This window comes from Syngnathoides biaculeatus, chromosome 14 (assembly GCF_019802595.1).
Source record: "Syngnathoides biaculeatus isolate LvHL_M chromosome 14, ASM1980259v1, whole genome shotgun sequence".
NCBI classification, from domain to species: domain Eukaryota; kingdom Metazoa; phylum Chordata; class Actinopteri; order Syngnathiformes; family Syngnathidae; genus Syngnathoides; species Syngnathoides biaculeatus.
The window spans coordinates 7315176-7341446 of NC_084653.1; the positions used below are offsets into that span (position 1 = coordinate 7315176).

General features: G+C 47.2%; 1 protein-coding gene across 1 annotated transcript in view; it reads right to left on the minus strand.

Annotated features, from left to right (window-relative positions):
• kcnh3 (potassium voltage-gated channel, subfamily H (eag-related), member 3) overlaps positions 1-26271 on the minus strand; it is a 178410-nt gene that overhangs the window by 82721 nt on the left and 69418 nt on the right. Inside the window, exon 2 of the mRNA XM_061840886.1 lies at positions 9471-9704. Coding sequence (XP_061696870.1) covers positions 9471-9704 — 234 coding nt within the window. The remainder of the gene's footprint in view (positions 1-9470; positions 9705-26271) is intronic.

Consider the following 26271-nt stretch of genomic DNA (forward strand, 5'->3'; position numbering starts at 1 on the left):
CCATTTAAGCCTGTCTCATGCATGCTCCTCTTTAACACTCACTGTCCTCATGTCCTCCCTCACAACATCCATCAACCTTGTCTTTGGTCTTCCTCTCGGTCTTTTGCCTGGGAGCTCCATCCTCAGCATCCTTCTACCAATATACTCACTCTCTCGCCTCTGAACATGTCCAAACCATCGAAGTCTGCTCTCTCTAACCTTATCTCCAAGAACCTCAGCATCTTCATTTCTGCTACCTCAAGTTCTGCTTCCTGTTGTTTCTTCAGAGCCACCATCTCTAACCCGTACTTCATGGCCAGCCTCACCACTGTTTTAAACTTTGCCCTTAATCCTGGCAGATACTCTTCTGTCACATAGAACACCAGACACCTTCCGCCAACTGTTCCACCCCGCTTGGACCCATTTCTTCACCTCCTTACGACACTCTCCATTGCTCTGCATTGTTGACCCCAAGTACTTGAAGTCATCCACCCTCGCTATCTCTTCTCCCTGGAGCTTCACTCTTCCTCCTCCGCCCCTCTCATTCACACATATATTCTGGTTTACTTAGACTAATCTTCATTCCTCTCCTTTCCAGTGCGTACCTCCATCTTTCTAACTGTTCCTCCACCTGTTCCCTGCTTTCACTGCAGATCACAATATCGTCTGCGAACATCATGGTCCAAGGGGAATCCAGTCTAACCTCGTCTGTCAGCCTATCCATGACTACCGCAAACAGGAAGGTGCTCAGCGCGGAACCCTGATGCAGTCCCACCTCCACCTTAAATTCCTCCGCACGGACTGTTTTTGTTGTTGCACTTCCGGAGTTAGGAAGTAGTGTGTCCCTGCCATTATGCGAGTTGTCTGTTGATGTCTTCCAATAAAACAAGGTTTGTTCCTGTGTTCGACACTCCGCCTCCGACTCCTTTTCGTTGGCACTACACTGGCGACGTCAGTCCCGGCGTTTCCGAGACTGAACCGAACATGGCAACTGCCATCCTCATATTGCCGGAGTTTTGGTAGACGTCCATGACAGCGTCGTTCACGCAGACGGAGGCTCGATTCGCTCTCTACGGGATCTTGGATGATACCGTGCGTTATTACCATGTCGTCTCAACCTTCGGGAGCTCAACGGCGTCCAGAGCAGTGAGGTTAATTACATCTCCCCCTGCCCGAGATAAATATGCTGGGCTCAAGGCTCACCACCTCAACGTTTTGGAGATTTCACGGCCAGAGGGAGCCCGACGTCTTTTGGCTATTAATGGACTGGGGGACATCAAAGATCCCGAACTCATGGAAATGATGCTAAACCTTCTGGGCGCGGAGGAGCCCAACTTCCTTTTCATGGAACTGTTTCTCACACACATGCTGCCGCATGTTCAGAAAGCGCTCGCTAACACTCCGATCACTGAACCCCGTGACCTGGCTGAGGAGGCCGACCGTTTCTTCCTGGCAACCCAGCGCTTCTCCCCTGAGGTGCTGGCCCCGGTGCACAATTACTCGCTCCCGGGTGCGGAGGTGCCATCCAGCAGGGGCCCCACCGCCCCCGACGGCCGCGCTGGCACAGGCTTGTGCAACTTCCACGCCCATTTTGGCGCGAAAGCGAAGAGGTGCTGCGCCCCTTGCAACTACGACGCGTCAGGAAATGCCAAAGCCCGCGCTCCGCAGCGGCCGTGAGCGTGGGCATGAAGAGCCGGCTGCTGTTCGTCAAGGACACCCTTTCCGGGCGCAAACTCCTTTGTGACACCGGCACAGGACGTCCTGACTGCCACTGCGGAGGACGCCGCCGGCGGGACTCAAGGGCCACCCCTACAGTCCGCTAATGGCTCCCATATCCGCTCTTATGGCATAAAGATTGTGGACTTGTGTTTCGGGGGTCAGCGCTTCACATGGGACTTCGTCACTGCCGATGTCTCATAGCTTCTCCTCGGCGCTGATTTTTTTTTGTGCCCACGGGCTGAAGGGCCATCTGGTGGACGCACTGACTTTCTCCACGGTTGCTTGTGTCCGGAATGAGGTGACTTATGGCGGTCTCTCCAGTTCAGATGGCACCAAGTATCAGCTCCTCCTTGGTGATTTCCCGAGGTTGACACGGCCCACTTTCTCCTCTGCCACAACTAAACATGGGGTCGAGCACCACATCGAGACCAAGGGCCCCCCGATTCATGCTAGAGCCCGACGGCTCAACCCCGAAAAGCTAGCAGTCGCCAAGTCCAAGTTTCCCAACATGGAGCACCTGGGCATCGTCCGCCGCTCGGATAGCCCGTGGGCCTCGCTGCTACACATTGTCCCTAAACCGAGTGGTGGGTGGCGACCATGTGGTGACTACCACCGCCTTAACGACACAACGACACCACAACACCCGACCGCTACCCTGTTCAACACATTCAGGACTTCTCGGGCCCACCTGGCGGGCAAAATCCTGTTCTCCAAGGTCGACCTTGTATCACCAGGTTGCCGTGCACCCCTCGGACGTTCACAAGATGGCTGTAATCACATTGTTTGGCCCGTTCGAGTTTCTGAGGATGCCGTTTGGTCTCAAAAACGAGGCCCAATCTTTCCAACGTTTAATGGATTCTGTGCTCAGAGACTTGCTGTTTGTGTTCATCTATTTGGATAACATCCTCGGAGGAAGAACATCTGATGCACCTCCATGACCTCTTCATAAAACACGAGCAGCAAGGCCTGATCATCAACCCGACGAAGTCTGTTTTCGGGGTGCCCTCCATCCAGTTCCTCGGGCACGTTATCGACAAGAACGGCACCCCTCCCCCCCTTCCGGTAAAGGTGGAGGCTGTCTCCGCTTTTCGGCCCGCGGGCTCCGGGAGTTTCTGGGGATGGTGACTTTCTACCACCAGTTCATCCGCCGGGCAGCCCACACTATGCGCTGCTGTATGAGGCTCTTAAAGGCAAGGTCCCCAACCAGAACATTGAATGGATGGCCGAGAGGGTGGAAGCCTTCGAGGCTACCAAGGCCGCGCTGAGTCGTGCCACTCTGTTGGCCCACCCATCCCACAGGGCCCCCGTCGCTCTCACTACTGATGCATCAGACTACGCCGTTGGGGACGTATTCGAACAGTGGGTCGGCGGTGCCTGGCAACTGCTTGCCTTGTTCACCCATCAGCTGGTCCCCAGGGAACGCAAATACAGCACATTCGATAGAGAGCTCCTCGGCCTCTGGCTGGCGATCCGCCACTTTCGTTCCCTATTGGAAGGCCGTGGACCATAAATCCCTCACTTTCGCCATGTCCAAGGTGGCAGCAACGCCAACTGTCATTCTTCTCAGAGAACACGACGGACATCCAACACATGTGGTCGCGGAATGCCTCTCCAGGGCGGTCGTCGGCGCTGTGCATCTGGGTCTCGACTACTCCTGCATGAGCACAGACCAGGTCTCGGACCACGGGGTGCAGGTCCTCAAGACTTCTGACACAGGTTTGCGACTGGAGGAAGTTGCTGTTGGTGACTCGGGCTTCACGCTGCTGTGCAGCCTCTTGGCTGGAAACCGTCCGTGAGGCTGGTGGCCCAGATGTTTGTGTGGGGCAGGCTTAAGAAGAATGTGCAGGCATGGGTCGACTCGTGCATGGCCAGTCAGCGTGCTAAGGTGCATCGCCACACAAAAGTCTCCTTCGCTGTCCCCAAGAGGAGGTTCGACCATGTCAATGTCGACTCGGTGGGTCCGCTTCCTCCCTCGCACAGTTTCACCTACTTGCTAATCATGGTGGACAGGATGACACGCTGGCCCGAAGCCACTCCCCTCTCCTCGACGATGTCGTCGGATGTGGCCCGGGCGTTCATCAGCATATGGGTTGCGCGCTTCGGGACCCCGTCCGACCTTTCCTCTGACCATGGCCCTCAGTTTACCTCTGAACTCTGGAATGCCGTCGCTGAGAGTTTGGGGGTCAAGTTTCACCGCAGTACTGCCTATCACCCCCAGGCAAACGGTCTCTGCGAGCAGTTCCACCGCTCCATGAAAGCAGCCCTGCGTGCCGGCCTGACGGACGGCAACCGGTTGGATAAGCTCCCGTGGGTCATGCTCGGCCTCAGGTGCGCCCCCAAGGAGGACCTGATGTCCTCGCCTACCGAGCTCGTCTACGGCCAGCCGCTGTGGGTCCCTGGCGAATTCATCCCGGATGCCACTGCGCCTTGGTCTGCAGCCAGGCAAGGGTCCTCCCTGGTGGAGACCGCCAAAGAGTTCGCGCCAGATCCCACATCGCAACATGGCACCCCAGCTGCCTGGCTGCTCCGTTCCCTGTGCTCTGCGGATTTTATGTTCATTCGACATGACGCCCACCATGGACCCCTGCGCCCCCCATACGACGGCTCGTTCAGCGTCCTGGAGCGCGGTGATAAGAGCCTGCTCATGCACCTTGGCGGTAAACCCGAGACTGTTTCCGTGGACAGGGTCAAACCTGCGCACCTGGACATTGCCCAGCCTTTGGGGTTGGCCCTCCCCCCACGCCGGGGTCATCCTCTTTTGCCCTGTGCTCCTGCACCTGCCGGGGTGCCCTCGACCCCGCCTGGGCCCTTGTCCTTTGACTCAATGGACAGTGCGGCCCCGCCCACCTCTGCCCCCACAGTGCACACCCACCGGGGTCAGGTTGTCATCCCTCCACGGCACGGGGATTTTGACCATGGTGAATTCTGGGGGGGGCTTGTGTGGTGTCTACATAATTCACCCGCGGGACCTCGAGTTGGGTTGGGGTTCCGCACGAACTGTTTTTGTTGTTGCACTTCTGCAGTTAGGAAGTAGTGTGTTCCCGCCATTATGCGAGTTGTCTGTTGATGTCTTCCAATAAAACAAGGTTTGTTCCTGTGTTCAACACTCCGCCTCCGACTTCTTTTCTTAGGAGCTACACTAAGATATTTCTCCACCACACCAGACTTGCGCATACAGTATCACAGTTCCTCTCTTTGTACTCTGTCATGGGCTTTCTCTGCGTCTACCAAGATATAATGTAGCTCCTTCTGACTTTCTCTGTACTTTTCCACGAGTATCCCCAATGCAAATAGTGCATATGTGGGACTCTTTCTAGGCATGAAACCTTACTGTTGGTCACAGATACTTACCATTTCTACATACCATACCATACTTACCATTTCCCTTCCCATCTACTCCATGATAAAATAATTTAAACCCTGCACCTACACTTCTAGCCTCACTCCCTTTCCACTTGCTCTCTTGGATGCACAAGATATCAACTTTCTGTTAATCATCATGTCAGCTGACTCCTGAGCTTTTCCTGTCATAGTCCCAACATTCAAAGTCCCTACACACAGCTCTATGGTCTGCATCTTTCTCTCTCTTCTTCTTGTGCCGACAAAGCCGTTTTCCTCCTCTTTTTTTGTCTTTGACCTACATTATCTGAATTTCTACCTACGCCTTGCAGATTAACATTTCCGGAGGCGGGCATAGGAAGCCCGGGCCATGACCTAACCGCCATGGAATTTGTATGATGAATGCTCATATATGTTTGGCAGTGTTTTACGCCGGATGGCCTTCCTGATGCAACCCTCTGCATTTCTCTGGCCTTGGGACCGGCCGACAATATTGTGCTGCCCAAGAAGAAGCATTCAAATAAACAAAGTCAGTCCATAAAATACACAATTCACATTCTACCTAATCTATGTTAAAGTTAAGGTCAAATGAAAGCAATCGCATAAAAACAGCACATAAGGTACACAAATCACATACTACCTGTGTGAAAATATCATGGATATGGTGATTTAAAAGGATAAGTGGATGGAAGGGATCAAACCACAATGGCCCTCACTCTAGTAGTTGAAGGTTGAGTCCACGTTCGATGTTTGGTCCTCGTTGTATACTCTACGTATGTAATGTTGTTACCACGCTAACTTGCCGTTTCACCGCAAATGATACGGCACCAATTTGGGTACTAAGATGTACTAAGATAAGAGTTGTTAAATTTCCTATAAATCCTCACGGCCCTTGTCGTACAAGTTATGGAGTTACTGACGTTCGATGCTTCTTCAACATCCACTAATTTATCACAAACGCATCTCTTTGTTAGTAAGCTAAGCTAAGGAATACTAGGCCGATAAGCAAGTTTAAGTTGGGGCTTCCACTTGCCCAACTTCTTATGGGTACTCACTATTGGTGGCTCAGTTGGAAAAGCGTGTTGCATGTTTTCCCCGTGCCTGCGTGGGTTTGGTCTTCCTTGAGCTCTCTTGTCTACCACCTACATGCTCATTCAACTTCTACGAAGATACTCACTCTCTCCTTTTGATCCTCTCCTTCCTCCTCTGGTTCCAGTCTGCTTGGACCAGTTTGTACACTTCCTTACCACATTCACCATTGCTCTGGACTGTTGACCAAAGTATTTCAAGTCCATCCCCACTATCTCTACTCCCTGTAGCCTCACTCTTCCCCCTCCACTCCTCACATTCATGCATACACATATATTCTTTTTTACTTCAACTAATCTTCATTCCTCTCCTTTCCAGTGCATGCCTACACCTTTCTAACATTCCTCCATCTGCTACCTGGTTTCACTGCAGATCACAATGTCATCTGCTAACATCATGGTCCAAGGGGATTCCAGTCTAACCCCCTCTTTTAGCCTATCCATTACCGCTGCAAATAAGAAGAACCTCAGGGCAGATCCCAGATGTAGTCCCACATCCACCTTACATTCACATCTGTAACACACCTCACCTGACCTCACATCCATTGCCCTCGTACAGGTCCTGTATTATTTTAACAGATTTCTCTGCCACTCTAGATTTCCGCAGTCAGTACCACAGTTCTTCTATGGGTACCTGCCATTTGCTTTCTCTTTACCTACAAAGACAGAACGTAGCTCCTTCTGACCCTCTTTGAATTTTTCCCTCAAGACCGTCAAGGCAAATAATGTCTCTGTGGGACTCTTTCTCTACATAAAACCACACTCTTCCTTCCAAATGCTTCTGGACTGCATGTACCCTCCACTACTTATTCCCATAACTTCAACCCTTAACTGTGGTTCAACTTTATTCCTCTATGGATCCCAAAACTCTGCAGATAACCTTTGTTGTTAAAAATGGCCACCAAAACACTTTTCCTCCATTCCTCAGGCATATTCTCACCTGCAAGATTTCTGCTGAACAAGCTAGTCAAAAACTCCACAGCCATACCACCTCCACGGGAATGTCATCAGGACCTACTGCCTTTACATTTTTCATCCTCTTTAATACCTTTCTAACTTCCCCCTTACTAACCATTACTATTTCCTGGTCCACCACACTTCTACTCTCCTTTTACTCTCATTTTTCTTATTCATAAACTCCTCAAAGCATTCTCTCCTTCTATCTGGCACACGACTGGTACCAGTTAACACAATTCCATCCCAATCCTTAATCACCCTAACCTGCCGAACATCATTCCCATCTCTACCCCTCTGTCTGGCCAACCAGCATAGATCCTTCACTTCTTTTGTGTCCAACCTGGCATGCATATCCCTCGTTTGGCTCTATACACGTCTACCTTTGCTACCTTCCCTTCCCTAACCTACCTTACCTGCATTGCATCTCCGTGTTTTCCTTTCTTCTCTCCTCTCGGTCCTTCTTCTCAGATGGCCTCTTACCTTGTATGACATCCTGTAGTTTTGAGGTTCATCCACCAAGTCATATTCTCCCCTTTCCTCCCAGAAGATACACAAATTACACTCCTGTCCATTTCTTGGATCCCCATGGCTGTAGTGATCCAGACTTCTGGATGCTCCTCCTTTCCCCTGAGAAACTGTCTCACCATTTTTTGAAAAACCACACACCACTTTTCATTTCTCATTTTCTACTACATGATTCTCTGCTCTGCCTTTGTCTTCTTAACCTTCCTTCCCACTTCCAGAGTCATCTTACACACCACAATCCTATACTGTTTCGCTGCACTCTCCCCTAATACTACCTTGCAGTCAGTGACCTCCTTCAGACTACATTTTCTGCTTAAGATGAAAGCCCCCCCATGTGCTTTACCTCTGGTCTTTGTAGGTCACCTAAGAGTATGTTCTTGCCTCTTGTGGAATCAAGTGTTCACTACAGCCATTTCTATCCTTTTTGGAAAGTCCTCAACCATCTGTCCCGTCAAGATCCTTTCCCAGATGCCAATCTTACCCATTACGTCTTCATCACCCCTGTTTCCTTAACCAACATGCTGCACCAATCATGACAGTCTCTGTCTGGGACTCACAGAATTACATTGTCTCGCTCCTTCCAGAATTTCGGTTTCATCTCTTGCACACATCCTCTCTGTGGGGCATACCCACTCATCACAGTATACTGTACATATAACACCCTAAATTTCAAGTTTCAAGGTCATTTGATCTGATACTCCTTTCATTGCCAAGACATTCTTTGCAAACTCTTCTTTTAATGTAGACCCGAGTCAATTTCTCTTCCTTTTTCCACCACAGTAAAATAATTTGAACCCTGCTCCTAAACCTCTACGCTTACTGCCTTTCCACCTCCTCACCTGTGCATACAATATACACACCTTTCTCCTTACCATCATGTCAACCAACTCCTGAGCTTTTCATGCAATAGTCCCAACATTCAAAGTCTCCATATTCAGTTCTAGGCTGTGCTGTTATCTTCTATTTCTGTAGAAGAAGCCACTTTCCTCCACCTCTCCTTTGTCCTAGACAAACAGCAGCTGAATTTCCACCAGAGCCCTGAAGATTAACGGCACCAGTGGTGGATGTTGTTAATCTGGGCTAGGAACAATCCAGGATGGAATTCATCAGTTGAACACACACAATATTTGTTTGGCAAAGTTTTCAGCCAAATGGTCTTCCTGTTGCAACCCTTTGCATTTATCAAGCCTTGAGACCAGACTACAGTTTGCACTGCTTTGCGCCCCCCAAGGAATGCATTTACTGATTTCTCACAATAACTATCAGCAGTGATTTACCAAAGGGGGATCAGGGTGTCACGTCTGGTTGGGATGTTAGCCTCACAGCTCATATTCTGACCCTACCTGTGTGGAGTTTGCATGTTCTTACCGTGAATGCTCTCCAGGGAGTCCTTTCTCCTCCCACATCCCAAAAGCATGCGTTCATTGGAGACTCCAAATTGACCTTAATTGTGAGTGTGAATGAGAATGGTTGTTTGTCTCTATGTGCTCTGCAATTGGCTGGCAACCAGTTCAGGGTGTACCCCATCTCCTGCCCGAGGATAGTTAGGATAGGCTCCAGCACATCCGGGACCCTTGTGAGGATAAGCAGCTAAGAAAATGGATGGATGGGTTTTGATTTGAAATGATCTACAAGCAATCATTGGAAATTACAATTTCCCATTTTCAAGCGGGCCCGTGAGCTTTTCATATGGTCCTTGGTTGTTACGTGTTGCCTGCATCCACCATGTTGGTGCCCCCTACTGTAAGCTGTCCTTGGGTGTGAATATGAGTGTGAATGGGTATTTATGTCTCCCCCGAAATCACCTGTGACCCAAATGAGGATAAATGATACAGAAAAGGGGTAGCCAGAGATTTGACACACCTTCTTTCTTGTAAAACACCAGTTCGGACTTGAACTCACGCCGCTCGTCCAGGGCTCCTTGGATCTGTGCTGTGAAGCGGTCACTGGTCTCGGGGCCATACAAGAAGTGGCAGGCACAGCTCTTCTGCATGAGCTCAGCACGTGCGTACCCCGTGAGCTCGCAGAAGCCATCAGAGCAGTACACAATGGGGTAGAGCGATTGAACTTGCGCGTTGCCCAGCACGAAGTTGCTGTCTGAGACACAAGACAAGACAGCCAAGCTCAAAATGTGTGACTATGTCAGATGTAATCAATCTTAAGAAACCTTTAAAGACACACTGCTTAACAAAAAATGCATTTTCAATGTTATTTTTTTAGTTTTTTTTTTAATCAATGTTAATTGCTGAATCCAAATATCACACTGGTTTTTCTCAGTAAGGTCATCGTCTTGAGCTAGACTCATTTTTGTTTACATCTAGGTGTATTTTCGCTGTATTTGGCACTTCAAATCAATGGCGGTTCATGTCCCAAGTTTTGAGCAAAACATACCATTAATTTTCTTTGGCATAAAACCCTGAAGTGAACAAGAGTAACGGATGTTTTTTCCAGATTCAGTGATGCAAAATTGTCCAACATCAGATTCTAACTGGGTATGACTTATTTTTTGTAACTCAGTGCGATTGTTCGATGTTCAAGGAAAAACTCTCGTTTTATTTTTGGATCGCGTAGTATACAACATGCCCAAGGTATTTCCAGGGTACATTTATTTTCAACTTTTCTCAAGTAGCAGTCAGAGTTGCAGTATATTTTTTTCTTCTTCAAACATTTAAGTAAGATCAGTAATAATCTTGCATAATGTGCATGACAGGGTCAGGCTAACTAAATAAAATGGCCAAATATGTACAGAATATGTTTGTTTTTCATAGAGCTGGTTCACAGTCTCCACTCTAATTCATCCCAACAGCGCCCTATCAGGTTGAGGTCAGGACTCTGTACAGGCCAATCAAGTACCTTCTCATCAGATTCTTTGTGCACTGGCGCACAGTCATTTTGGAAGAGGAAGGGGCCACCTCCAAACTATTTTCACAAAATTGGGAATATGGAATAGTCTGAAATCTCTTGGTATGCTGAGACATTCAGAGTTCCTTTCACTGGTACTAAGGGTCCAAGCCAAATTCCTGAGAAACAACCCCACACCTTAATTCCTTCTCCAACAAACATGACACTTGGTAGAATGCAGTCAGACAAGTACTGTTCCCCTGGCAACTACCAACCTGGATTCGTCCATCAGATTGTCAGATAGCGAAGTGGGGTTTGTTACTCAAGAGAACGCATCTCCACTGCTCTAGAGTCTAGGGGTAGCATTCTTTACACCACTGCATCCAATGCTTTGCATAGCTCTTGGGGTTATATGGCCAGCAAAACCTAGTCCATGAAACTCCCAGCACACTGTTCTTGAGCTCATCTTAAAGCCACATGAAATTCGGAGGTCTGTAGTGATGGACTCGACAGAAAGTTGGCAACCGTTTTGCACTATGCACCTCAGCATCCACTGACCCTGTTTCATCAAGAAATTTTACAACTGGACTTGTTTCACATGTGGTATCCTATCATGGTTCCACACTGGAATTCACTGATTTCCTGAGAATTCTTTCACAAATGTTTATAAAAACAGACTGAATGCCTAGGTGCTAGGTTTTACACACCCATGGGCAAGGAAGTGATTGGAACAGCTTATTCTGTATATTTGGATAGGTGAGCGAATGTCTATTCGTGTTTCTGTTCACATTCCCTTCGGAATCTATTTATTTGAGTACCGTTTGCCATTCCCCAATTGCAAATTAATTATAACTCATTTGTCATGCAGAGTACACCGCTGCTCCCATTCTGCTCAGTCCAGTTATCATGCGATTTGCATTGAACATATGACATAAACATTGCAGACAGTCATCACAAAACCTGACTGACTTCACTTTTAATGCCTCATCCACTGGCCATGACAACATCGGCAGTGTGTTTATCTCCTTCACAGCTACACTCTCTACTTGATAATTGGCAATCAGCAGAGAACGCTTTTCAATGCGTTTATGTGTATTTCTGCCATTGCCTATTCGGCTTTCTAGCATAGCCTGCAGGCACATGAATAAATGGATAAGTATGTTGAAACTGATTTTGCACCGTGATTGGTTAACAGAGACCTCGTCATCTTATATTCTGTTTATGTGTGTGTGTGTGTGTGTGTGTGTGTGTGTGTGTGTGTGCGTGAGTGAGTAAGACAGAGCGAAAGAGAGAGAGAGAAAAGAGAGTGAGTAAGAGACAGTGAACTCCAACAAAGAGCCAATAATTGCTGCTAACAACTGCCCTGTCTGACTGTGCACTTCTTGTCGGCTTGTCTCTGTCGGCGGACACTTTGAAGGTGTCGCTTCCATTCCCAAGCAATGTACTAACACCCAGCCACTGCCGAATCCTAAATCCAGATAAAATTGTGTGGGTTGTGTCAGGACTGTAGCCGAACAAAATGTAGCCCCTGGAGCACAGAAAACTTTATTCTGAGGGAATTTTGCCCGATTCCTCTCATGTTTATCACGCTATCATTCCTTATCCGACTCCAAGTAATTCAAAAGACAATGTGCGAGTTAGACAAGTGAGATATTGTTTCCTCATCCATAATACCACCTACCTGTAAGGTCTTTATTGAACATATGAGCAATTACGCACTGGGGTCAATCACAGAATGAAACATCCAATCACAATGCAGTGCTGCACAAAGTTGCTCAGGGTCTTGGGGTGTTTCCCTAATTTAGTGGTTCCCAAACTTTTTTTGCAGCTCCCACCTTTTTGGAGTTGAAATATTCGCAAACCCCAGTTTGAAATACACTGCCCTAATCAAAAAGTATCAGTGATCCATCACGTAGGCAAACAACAAAGGACTGAACACAATCCAACAGGTTTTTCTGGAGCCATTGGGTAATGACTGTGAGAGCGGTAATTTCTTGTTGCCATAGAAACCATTCTCATCTTCGCTCCTCCTTTCAAGACATTTGTTCAGCGGCAGTCCAAATGTTCTTATCCTTCCCATTCTTTACCTCTCTAACTTAGAAGTGGCATACAGGGTTTTAATGAATGTCCTGTCTGCTCGCCACGCCAAGTGAGGTCAAAGTGTTTGTGAATGGAATGAAAAATGAGCAGCGCAGAGCCCACCTTGAGTGAAATGTATATTTATACTTGAGAGCCAAATCCCTTAGTACATTGTGTCTCCAGATATCATGTCAGTGTCTGCTGTCTTTGCAAATTAAGGAATTATTCATGGGGTTGGGTTCAAACCATTCTTGGAAAACCTGATATCTTGCTGATGGTGCCAGTGCCGCAAACACCTAATCACTCAAGAGTAAAAGATGACAATTTCTGGGTTTCCTTGTGCGGTAATAATTTCCTTCAAGAGTCGTTTCAGGTCCATGTGGTCATAATAAGAATAGGTAGGGACAAACCTGAATGCAGACAACAGGCTTAAGACTCAAGGCCCGGGTGTTGTCTGAAAAGGTGCACTGCATTTCCACTACTACACGGCACACTTAAAAGTCTTAAACTTTCCCCAAAATTATAATGTCAAGCACCTTATATGTGAACCGACTTCCAAAATTTATAACTGACTGGGAGCATTTCCTGCTGACATGCTACTTATGTAGAGGAAAAGCGGATATGTGGGAAGACAACATACGGATATTATACGGGGCGTCCATGGTGCAATCCATAGAGCTAAAGTTGAGGAAGCAGGAAAACGAGCTTCGCCAAATCAAAAAGACGAAGCTGAGTTTCTGCGGAAACAAGGCGAGGTGGCCCGAGTTGGAAGAACAACTCAAGCAATGGATTTATCATCAAAGAACAAACGACCGCCACGAAAACACAAGCATAGCAAATGAACTCGAAGCTTGCTATGATCTCAGGAAGCTTGACGAAGCAACTGAAACCACTGGACACTGGTGTAAACAGGGTGTACAAAGTGAAGTTGCGAGCGCCGTGGGAATGATGGATGACAAACTGCGAATTCAGCTTTATTAGGACTGAGCGGCAGCACCGGGCAAGTTCCGCAACAATTTGTGAATGGAATGTGGGTGCTTGGGCTAACGTGTCTGCTTCCACTGTTGTTCGAAAAGCCGGCATCATATCTGAGGAGCCACACAGCTAAAAGACTGATTCTGACAATGATGAGAGGTAACTTGGCATGTTTGATGGAGAACTTGCACAGGTGTTCATTTTGGATACAGAGGATAAGGACTTTGATGGATTTGTGAATGAGGATTAATAAAAAATAACACAAGCATGTACATTGTTAATAAAGCACTGTTAGCGAAACTGAGTTCGGTTGTACTTTATTGAAGTATTTAACAATGCAATGAGCGAGTTTGGTTGTACTTTATAAAGTTATTTAAATAGCGTGCATGTGTGGTGTTTACATAATTCACCCGCGGGACCTCGAGTTGGGGTGCGGGGTTCCGCACGGACTGTTTTTGTTGTTGCGCTTCCGGAGGAAAGGTTAACAGAGTTCCCGCCGTTATGCGAGTAGTGTTTTGATGTTGAACAATAAAGCAAGTTCTGTTCCTGTGTCCGACACTCCGCCTCCTTTTCTCCGGCGCTACACTGGTGACCCCGACGTCAGTCCCGGCGTTTTCGAGACTGAAACGAACATGGCAACCGCCATCCTCAAATTGCCGGAGTTTTGGGAGACGTCCGCGGCAGCGTGGTTCGCACAGACTGAGGCTCAGTTCGCCCTCCGCGGGATCTCAGATGATTCCACGCGTTACTACCACGTTGTCTCAGCACTCGGGAGCTCAACGGTGGCCAGAGCAGTGAACTTCATCACCTCTCCCCCGGCCCGAGATAAGTATGCTGGGATCAAGGCTCACCTTCTCAAGGTTTTTGAGCTTTCACGGCCGGAACGTGCCCGACGTCTGTTGGCTATTAATGGACTGGGGGACAGCAAACCTTCCGAACTCATGGAAATGATGCTAAACCTGCTGGGCACGGAAGAGCCCAATTTCATTTTCATGGAACTGTTTCTCAGGCAAATGCCACCGCATGTTCAGACGGCGCTCGCGAACAGTACTGTCACTGAGCCCCGGGCCCTGGCCGAGGAGGCCGACCGTTTCTTCCTGGCAACCCAGCGCTTCTCCCCTGAGACGCTGGCCGCGACGCGCAGTTACTCACCTTCGGGCGCGGGGGTGGCATCCAGCAGGGGCCCCTTCGGCACCGACGGCCGTGCTGGCACAGGCTTGTGCTACTTCCATGCCTGTTTCGGTGCGAAAGCGAAGAGGTGCCGCGCCCCTTGCAACTACGACGCGTCGGGAAACGCCAAAGCCCACGCTTCGCAGCGGCCGTGAGCGTGGGCGCGAAGAGCCGGCTGCTGTTCGTCAAGGACAACCTTTCCGGGCGCAAATTCCTTTGTGACACCGGCGCCCAGAGGAGCGTCCTGACGGCCACTGTGGAGGACGCCACTGGCGGGACTCATGGGCCACCCCTACTGTCCGCTAATGGCTCCCCTATCCGCTCTTATGGCATGAGGACTGTGGACTAGTGTTTCGGGAGTCAGCGCTTCACATGGGACTTTGTCACTGCGGATGTCTCATTCCCTCTCCTCGGCGCTGATTTTTTTTGTGCCCACGGGCTGCTGGTGGATGTTAAGAGGGGCCGTCTGGTGGATGCACTGACTTTTTCCACGGTCGCCTGCGTCCGCAATGAGGCGACTTATGGTGGTCTCTCCAGTTCGCTATCGGACGGCACCAAGTACCAACTCCTCCTTGGTGAGTTCCCTGCCTTGACACGGCCCACTTTCTCCTCTGCCACGACTAAACATGGGGTCGAGCACCACATTGAGACCAAGGCCCCCCCGATCCACGCGAGGGCCCGACGGCTTGATCCCGAGAAGCTAGCAGTCGCTAAGTCCAAGTTTGCCAACATGGAGCGTCTGGGCATCGTCCGCCGCTCGGATAGCCTGTGGGCCTCGCCACTACACATCGTCCCTAAACCGAGTGGTGGGTGGCGACCGTGTGGTGACTACCGCCGCCTTAACGACGCCACTACGCCCGACCGCTACCCTGTTCCACACATTCAGGACTTCTCAGCCCACCTGGCAGGCAAAATCTTGTTCTCCAAGGTCGACCTGGTGCGCGGGTATCACCAGGTTCCCGTGCACCCCTCAGACGTTCCCAAGACAGCTGTAATCACTCCGTTTGGACTGTTCGAGTTTCTGAGGATGCCGTTTGGTCTTAAAAACGCGGCACAATCTTTCCAGCATTTAATGGATTCTGTGCTCAGGGACTTGCCATTTGTGTTCGTCTATTTGGATGACATCCTCGTCGCCAGCTCCTCGGAGGATGAACATCTGATGCACCTCCGCGACCTCTTCGCAAGACTTGAGCAGCATGGCCTGATCATCAACCCGGCGAAGTGTGTTTTCGGGGTGCCCTCTATCCAGTTCCTCGGGCACCTCATAGACAAGAACGGCGCCGCCCCCCTTCCGGCAAAGGTGGAGGCTGTCTCCGCTTTTCCCCGACCTCGCTCGGCTCGGGGCCTCCGGGAGTTCCTGGGGATGGTGACTTTCTACCACCGGTTCATCCGCCGGGCGGCCCACATCATACGCCCGCTCTATGAGGCTCTTAAAGACAAGGCCCCCAACCGGGACGTTGAATGGACGGCCGGGAGGATGGAAGCCTTCGAGGCTACGAAGGCCGCACTGAGTCGTGCCGCAATGCTGGCTCACCCGACCCACGGGGCCCCTGTCGCTCTCACTACCGATGCATCGGACTACGCTGTTGGAGCCGTATTCGAACAGTGGGTCGGCGGCGCCTGGCAACCGCTTGCCTTTTTCAGCCGTCAGCTGGTCCCCAGGGAGCGCAAATACAGCATGTTCGATAGAGAGCTCCTCGGCCTCTGGCTGGCGATCCGCCACTTCCGCTCTCTATTGGAAGGCCGTGAGTTCACGGCATATGTGGACCATAAACCCCTCACTTTCGCCATGTCCAAGTTGGCCGAGCCGTGGTCCGCCCGCCAGCAACGCCAACTGTCGTTCATCTCTGAGTACACTACGGACATCCAACACATCGCCGGCAAATCCAATGTGGTCGCGGACTGCCTCTCCAGGGCGATCGTCGGCACTGTGCATCTGGGTCTCGACTACTCCCGCATGAGCGCAGACCAGGCCTCGGACCACGGGGTGCAGGCCCTCAAGACTTCTGACACGGGTTTGCGCCTGGAGGAAGTCGCGGTTGGTGACTCGGGCGTCAGGTTGCTGTGCAACCTCTCGGCTGACCAGCCTCGGCCGCTGGTCCCTGCAAACTGGCGAAGAGCTGTTTTCGAGGCGGTCCACAACCTCTCCCACCCCGGAAGGAAACCGTCCGTGAGGCTGGTGGCCCAGAAGTTCGTGTGGCGCGGTCTCAAGAAAGATGTGCAGGCCTGGGTCGACTCGTGCGTGGCCTGTCAGCGGGCTAAGGTGCATCGCCACACAAAAGCCCCCTTGGAGCCCTTCGCTGTCCCCGAGAGGAGGTTTGACCACGTCAACGTCGACTTGGTAGGTCCACTTCCTCCCTCGCACGGATTCACCTACTTGCTCACCATGGTGGACAGGACGACCCGCTGGCCCGAAGCCGTTCCTCTCTCCTCGACAACGTCGTCAGACGTGGCCCGGGCTTTCATCGGCACGTGGGTTGCACGCTTCGGGACACCGTGCGACCTTTCTTCAGATCGTGGCCCTCAGTTTACCTCTGAACTCTGGAACGCAGTCGCTGAGAGTTTGGGGGTCAAGCTGCACCGCACTACCGCCTATCACCCCCAGGCGAACGGTCTTTGCGAGCGGTTCCACCGCTCCATGAAAGCAGCCCTGCGTGCCGGCTTGACGGACGGCAACTGGTTGGATAAGCTCCCGTGGGTCATGCTCGGCCTCAGGTGCGCCCCCAAGGAGGTTGTCCTCATCCGCCGAACTCGTCTACGGCCAGCCACTGCGCGTCCCCGGCGAATTCATCCCGGACGCCACAGCGCCCTGGTCCGCAGCCAGGCAACGGTCCTCCCTGCTGGAGGCCGCAAAAGGGTTCGCGCCGGTTCCCACGTCGCAACATGGCACCCCAGCTGCCCGGCTGCCCCGTCACCTGCGCTCTGCGGATTTTGTGTTTGTTCGTCATGACGCCCACCGTGGACCTCTCCGCCCCCCATACGACGGGCCGTTCAGGGTCCTGGAGCACGGGGATAAGAGCCTGCTCGTGGACATTGGCGGCAGACCCGAGACTGTTTCCGTGGACAGGGTCAAACCCGCGCACCTGGACATTGCCCAGCCTTTGGGGTTGGCCCTCCCCCCGCGCCGGGGTCGTCCCCCTTTGCCCTGTGCCCCTGCGCCCGCCGGGGTACCCTTGACCCCGCCTGAGCCCTTGTCCTGTGACTCAATGGACAGTGCGGCCCCGCCCCCCTCGGCCCCTACAGTGCACACCCGCCGGGGTCGGGTCATCATCCCTCCACGGCACAAGGATTTTGAATATGGGATAATTCTGGGGGGGCTTGTGTGGTGTTTACATAATTCACCCGCGGGACCACGAGTTGGGGTGCGGGGTTCCGCACGGACTGTTTTTGTTGTTGCGCTTCCGGAGGAAAGGTTAACAGAGTTCCCGCCGTTATGCGAGTAGTGTTTTGATGTCGAACAATAAAGCAAGTTCTGTTCCTGTGTCCCACACTCCGCCTCCGACTCCTTTTCTCCGGCGCTACACATGCATGTTTTTGTATGTTTTAAATTAGTGTTGGTATGTAGCTACATTAAACTACAACAAACTTACTGTTTTCATTGTTAAATACTTCAATAAAGTACAACCAAACTCAGTTTTGCTCTCGGTGCATACATGCTACTCTGTGTTTAAAGCTAGTGTCGCTACATAGCTAATGTTTTGCGGGGCTAAACATGTATTTAAATACCGTTTGAAGTGCATGTTTTGCGTCAATTATTTCTCCGCTCATGGTTTTGGTTGGGTTGCTGTCAGCTGGTTGTGCAGTTCTGCTTGCTGTAGTGTAATGATTTTGGTTTGCTGTGACACTGTGTGTGAGGATAGCGTGTTGAGTGGTGAGTTGCTTCCACCGGTTGTGGTGGTAGTGGGGGAGTATAAGCTTGTTCTTCTGCTTACAAAAATAAAGGTACAATTGCGCTTCAGTGTCTCGTGAGCATCATATTGCCTGTGCCTAATAATGGGGTTTCCCTTTTTGTCGAAAAATATTGTACTTCATGTTTCTTGCAAAATGGAGTCCTTCCTTTCATTTTGCCATAAAATATGTAACAGTTTCTTGTTTCTAACCCTAAGCTCTGAATTCAAATTCAGAGTTTTTCTGATAAGAACAATCAAATTCAGTGTAGATTGTGTGTATGTAATAATACAAAGAAGTCATTCTAATTTAGATGATTTTCACATGAGCCCTTTGAGGTAAACTACAACTTGGATGCAACCCAGGACAAAAATTTATTTTAATCCCCTGGTGGAAAATAAAAACTCGGTACAAACTTGTAGATATTAAACATCCTAATTTTTTATCATGTAAAAGATTCCACATATGACAAAAATTGGCATATGTGTTCTTATTGGTGTTATGGTGTGTCATAGGGTACTTGAAATCACAAAAACTGCATACCATGCATAAAACAATCCAGTCAAATGCACACGATCAATAAGTCTGGTCAGAAAATGTAGTTGGTTACAAAAACAAGTTCCCTGTTAAAAATGTTGTAGTAGTGTAACTATTTTAAAAAATGTTTTCAAAATACTCTTTGTCAGCTGCTTGGGCAATCAGAATAGATCTGCATCGCTTTGTGTCTATTTTTCAAATGTAACTAAAATTGTACTGAAGTAAATTTCCAAAGCAACTGCAATTTGACAAATTTCCCACCAGTGATGTAATACGTTTTGTTTTTAGAATTGAACTACCTTCCCAAATGTAGCTTTTAACCGTATTGTAATTTATTGAGATGTATCTGTATATTTCATGTGGATTTGCTACCATTTCGTGGCTGTTAAGGCCTCATGCAAAATGCAGGCTGACACTCTTTCTGGATGGTGAAGAGATGAAAAGAAGCTACTCGCCTATTCGTTCTAATACAATAATGTAAGCGACACGGTATTCTCCTTTAAATGTTAGTATAACATGGTCGGAATGAGTCGGCGTGTATTCCACATGCAGACGTGTTGTCTAATGGTGACCTTGGGTCACTTGAAATGGACCACAGTGGAGCGTGGTGACCACAACTGCAAAAGGGGGCACGATGCTGGGAGTGCAGTCACTTTTAGTTGATGTTTTTGTGTTTTTGCCGGGTGACCCCCTCTCCAGAATAAAAATGTTATCTCAGTGATAAAATGTGGAGGGTCACTTCAGAGCTGCTACATGAGTACTCTGAAGTAGTTTTGGACACCCTGGTGAAAGTTGTAAGCATAGGCAGCTCCAAAATTGGCTTGGCCCTGCAAATTTTGGGAAAATGAAGTCCAAACAACTTTCACTAAGCATGAAATTTGGTATGTGTATTGTGCGCGGACCTACGAAAAAATCTCAGGCACGTACTGTATGTCTAGAAACACACGTCATTCATTGTTTTAGGGTACTTTTGATAATTTCCAAGGTACTTCAAAAATTGAGATTTTGTGTGATTGGTGCCAAATTTGAATTTCCATTTCTTGACAGGGTTAGGGTGACGCTTAAATTTCAAGGCATGAGGTTATCTCATTTCATTTGTGTTGTTAATGCCACAGAAGTTTGACGACTCTTGTTGAAAACTCAACTAAAACTCAGCTTCACAATGTCAAAGGCCGACACCCCGTAGGTTGTGTGACAAATGTTTTAAGATTTTTGAAAAAAACTGTCATTAGTTGTATTTGAAATAAATCTGATTCGTATGAAAACAAAACAGTGACTTACATGGATTTCATAGAACAGACCTAGACAAACTGCAGGCCTTTGAATCCAGAATGAAGTCAAGATCTCACGGGGATTGTGTGTTCCTGCATGCTGTATGTGTTCAGGCAAGCATGCATTCAGCGAATCGGTCATGGAGGCAGATTGGATGTCCCTCAAAGTGGCTTTGAAGCTTTAAAAGGCGGAGCGGGTGTGTTTTGTGTTTGTCTGCTGATGCCCTTTACACCGGCGATTCCCAACCAGGGAGCTGCGGCACCTGCGCGTCCCGTGAGACATCATCTCCAATTTCACTTCATCTCTCTCTTTCAAAAAAAAAATGCTGTTTTCTCTGGTTCATCGTGAATATAATTGAAATCTGCAAAGTAGCGTGCACCTATTTCCTTCTCATTATTTATACATATTTTAAAGCTCTGTGATCCTCCACAGAGTCCTATTAATCATCCACACACTCCTATCATACTACAAACTCTTGTAAAAACTTTCCACACTTTACAGTAATGCACAGCAGTATTGTACATGATGAGTATGAGTTTGAAGAAACGTCTTCAAGCTGCTGTGATTTTAAAGCGTTAAAATTGCTCTATCGAGCCAAGCAAGACTGATGACTGCGTTCTGGCACTTTAATGGACAGACTGGAGGCTCTTGTGAGGGATCAAAGTAGGATTATTGACACATTATGAATTTAGGAAATAAAAATAGCAAGCATGTTTGGAGACTCTCTCGCCTCCTGCCTGAAAATAGCTAGAATTGACTGCAGCACTTCCGTGACCGTTGCCGATAAGCAGCTCAGTCAATAGATCGATGAATGTTTGGATACTGATTTAAAACGAGGTACTTGGGCCTTTAAGCAAAATAGCGCTAAAAAAAAAAGTGGAGACCTCCACTAAATTTACCTGTGAACTCCAACAGATGATTTTCCATCCATCCATTTCCTTCACTGCTTATCCTCACGAGGGTCACGGAGAGTGCTGGAGCCTATCCCAGCTGTCAACGGGCAGGAGGCAGGCTACAACCTGAACTGGTTGCCAGCCAATCGCCGGGCACATGGAGACAAACAGCCGCAATCGCACCTAGGGGCAATTTAGAGTGTCCAATTAATGTTGCATGTTCTAGAATGTGGGAGGAAACCAGAGTGCCCGGAGGAAACCCACGCAGGCACGGGGAGAGCATGCAAACTCCACACAGGGGTGTCTGAGATTGAACCCAGGACCTCAGAACTATGAGGCTAACGCTTTACCAACCCGGGCACGTAAACCTATGCAAGTAAAATATGGAGGTTTGTGTATATTTTCTGCAATGTAATTCATGTAAGATTTCATTTTTTTTTAATCTTGTCTATTAAGATTTGGTTTTCACAAGATTTTGCCATGAGTATTACATTATTCAGTTTTAAATTGCATGTAAGTACAGTTTGGGATCTTTCCTACTGCATGTACATATGTTCATGTGCAAAACTATTCTTACTTATTCTCAATACAGACAGGGCCCATGTACTAAATGTATAGTTGAATCAAATTATGGGTCACTGACATGTTTTAAACTTTTCTGAAATAACACATTTGTCTAAACGCCATTAAATATTGTGCTACTAATTATGAATGATATTCATCTATGTGAAGACACTAATGATTTAATGAGTTCACAATAACTGTGACCAATGATTTAACAACAAATGAGAATGAAATCACAGTGTTGCATTGTCTGTTATCACCGACTGAGCTACTTTTTAAGTAAATGCCCACAACCTTGTCATGTGGTCCTTGGGGCCAATGGGGAGCCCCTAGCCACTGTGTAGGTGACCGATGATCTCATTCATGTGATAAAATACATTTAAAATGGAGGAAGAGATGCGTTTCCTCAAAATTCTACAATAAAATGTCTTAAAATGTCAAATATAACCTCCTTGCTGGTCGTTCAAAGTTAAAAAAAAAAAAAAAGATAAGCAGTGGAATGAAATGGATCTCATTAACGTGTTTTCTCCTCCTTCTTCCGTCTGTTTGTGACATAAAGGGTCCTTGAAGTTCCCGCAGGAGGCATTTTGTGTTTACTCGATGTCGTCCACACTTCAAGTGTCAAATGACTCAGTGGCAGCGACCGCGACAGCAAACAAACAAGGACAACGTTAACTCGTTAATTTGTTCGCGGCATGCAGCAAAAAGTGCACGGAGGGATGTAGTGGGAGTCGACCCAAGAGGCCCCCCAACCCCCGCCCACACCCTCATCTTCCACTCTGTGTGTACGTGAATGGACAATCCATCCATCCATCCATCCATTATCTTCGCTGCTTATCCTCACAAGGGTCGCAGGCGAGTGCTGGAGCCTATCCCAGCTGTCAACGGGCAGGAGGCGGGGTACACCCTGAACTGGTTGCCAGTCAATCGCAGGGCACTTTGAGACAAACAGCCGCACTCACAATCACACCTAGGGGCAATTTAGAGTGTCCAATTAATGTTGCAAGTTTTTGGAATGTGTGGCGAAACCGGAGTGCCCGGAGGAAACCCACACAAGGCACGGGGAGAACATACAAACTCCTTACAGGCCCGTCCGGGATTGAACCCGGGCCGTCAGAACTGTGAGGTCAACGCTTTACCAGCTGATCCACCGTGCCGTCTGAACAATTCAATGGCACCAATAAATACAGGTCAGAAAAAGAAGAAGAAGAAGAAGGTCACACATTTGCACTTTTCCGCTTTAGGATTTTATCCTTATAAAATTCCTGGGAAAGCAGACTTTTCTTATGTTATAATATTACACTTTTACCGTCATAGCATTCAGCATGTTTTCCACATAATATTATGACTTTATTTAAATATAAATGTTTACTTGAAATATTTTACATGAAAAAATTCCCAGATTTTTGGTAGTAATATCAATAGCTTTAGTTCGACACATTTGTTTAAAATATATAATGCCTTGGAAAAAAAAAACATTTTGCAGATTTTCGACAAAATAAGCATGTCATTATATCATAGGGAATTGATTTCAGTGCTCATACATTATAAACATTGAACAATGAAGAAAATAATTATCAGAGGGTTAAATCCTTCCTAATTTATTGAGTAAAAATTGTTGTTTGCCATTATGCATTATATAAAATATTTCAATTTCTAAAGATCATGAATTTGATATCTATGTTAACACAAAATATTTCACTGAGTTTTTGTAGTACATTTTGACAAGATGACTTTCACTTTCGATTTGGGTTTTCACTTTTTGATACAATACTAATTTCTTGAATATCAGTGTTATGTCTTTATTGTCAATATAAATGTTAGTTTAACTCCTTTAACACTTAAAATATCCCAAAAGATTATTTTGTGGTAAAAATATTACAACTATAGAGATATAGAATTTTAATTTTTTTGTCATGTAATGTCAAGATCTTATTTTTGTATATTTTATTATATTCATTTGATTTCTTCAATTTCTTTCATATGATATTACTGCATTGCTCCAATAAAATATTATTTTTTGTCACTAAATATTACAAACTCATTCTATACTTAGATTTTTTTGTTGCTCTTAATGTTTACAAGTTACATGTTTACTGTTAGTTAAAAAAAAATCAATCTTTTTCACCTCGTATTACAAATTTACTGTGGTACAATTTTGACTTTTTGTTCTCTTATTTTTCGAACTTTGGTCTCATAAAATGTGTCCTTTACCCTCCAATTTTACAACTTTATTCACATAAAAACGTGTGAAACTATTTTCATGAAAGACAGTGGAACCTTGATAAAATATAACAGACATCCCAGAAAACAAAGCAATAGTTCTGAGCGGTGTGTCTAAAAATACTTTTCCTCTGTCATTTAAACTGCCGTCAACATTTCCATCGTTTCATAATTGGCTGCTGCTGTTTACTGGTGCCATATTGCAACATAATGGGACTCATGTATTACTGTGTCAAAGATAAATAAATAAATAAATAAATCGATGAATAAATAAATAAATACATAACTCGAATTCCAAAAGTCACATATGTAGGTGCCATATTGAATGTGGGGCATTGACGTAGCGGCCATGTCATGCTAAGAGCTATTGCCAATTACGGTTAAAGTCCACCTCAGAGGGAGAAGTCTGGCATGGTGGCAGTGCTATTTTTGGTACAGTAGCATTTTAACATTTTAAAAAAAAAATGATCAAGCCATTCACCTTTTGCAACAGATTGGGATTTAGGAGACACTCTAATTTCTTCCAGCTCAATAAAGCAATTCGCCGATGATGAGATGTGTGCGGTGACAATGTCAGCAAGCACACCGGCATCATAAGTATGACACCTTCAAACATTTGCAAGCTTTTTAGAAAATGTTTATTTACAATAACATTACTACAATACATTTACTGAAATAACTGCACTGTGTGGTTTTTTTTTTTGTGTTTTTTTGCCATCAAAAGGTAAAATGGGTGCACATGAGCTCAAAAGAAAAAAAAGTGCTTCAATGTAAAGGGCATTGGGCTATATTGGACGATAGCATTGCTTGTTGGCTAATCAGTAATAACAACGTAAAGTAGCTGCAAATGTACTGTGGCACAGATTCACTCAGCCACGTGATGGCTTTCTTCATACATGCGTTTGTTGGTGCGTGCAAGCCTTGACTAGAAGGACAGGTATTGCTGTAATGTCGTCCAGTCTCCCAGTACACGCATGATAGCGTCTACGCTGATGAACTCTTTAACCTGCAGCTGAACCCTCCTCAAGGTGTGCACACTTCCCATCTCTGGGCAATCCTGAACTGACTTTTTATCAGCTTTCTCATTATGACGTTTATGAACCTTTCGGCTCTTGAGAATGACTGTGTTACAAAACAGCTGTGGCTCTGTGGCCAGAGCAGGCCATCCAGTGACTGAAGAGTAATGAGTTTGAATCTCGGGTAGGACAGTTGATGTGTTGAAGCGTCCATGGACAAGACATGGACCTCGACTTTGGTTCTCGTGGCAGCGCCTTGCATGGCAGCAGTTGCCCATTGGTGTGTGAATGTGAAGCTGTCCATGAGGTGCAGTCCAATTAACAACTGTTTGGCCAAGTACCAACATAAATTGTATAAGTTTTTGTTTTTTGTCATGCACTGTAAATATTCCTACTGTAACAAAATGCTGCATTTTAGGACCAGTGATCCTGTAAAATACTGTAAATTCATCCAGCATAATCCAGGAAAATGCTGCAATCTTTGTTTTACTGTAATAAATTTATATTTACAGTATGTTTACTACATTTGTATCCATCAATCTTAATGTTTTATCACCATTGTTATGACCGATGATCCATCCATCCATTTTCTTCGCCGCTCATCCTCACGAGGGTCGTGCGGAGCGCTGGAGCCTATCCCAGCTGTCAAGGGGGAGGAGTACACCCTGAACTGGTTGCCAGCCAATCGCAGGGCACATAGAGACTAAGAGCCGCACTCACAATCACACCTACGGGCAATTTAGAGTGTCCAATTAAGGTTGCATATTTTGGGATGTCAGAGGAAACCGGAATGACCAGAGGAAACCCACGCAGGCACGGGGAGAACATGCAAATTCCTCACAGGCGGGGCCGGGATTGAACCCAGGACCTCGGAACTGTGAGGCCAACGCTTTACCATCTGAACCACCGTGCCGCCCATGACTGATGACAATAGTTTTATTTTTCATCACATGTAATGATAACCTCAACCACCACCACCATCATTAGTGATAAAGACAAGAAAGGTAATGCCTTTTCAAACTTTTTTTATAAAATTGAAAGTCAAACAGGGTTCGACAAACTTCACACTTGTGACTTTAATAACTGCAAACTGAAGAAAAAAGCACAACGTATTTGCTTCTGTATGTAAAACTTGAAATCACCAAGCTTCTAGATGAGTGAGTAGACATGGATTCAGCACCAATGCTGCCTGGTTTTGCACTATCG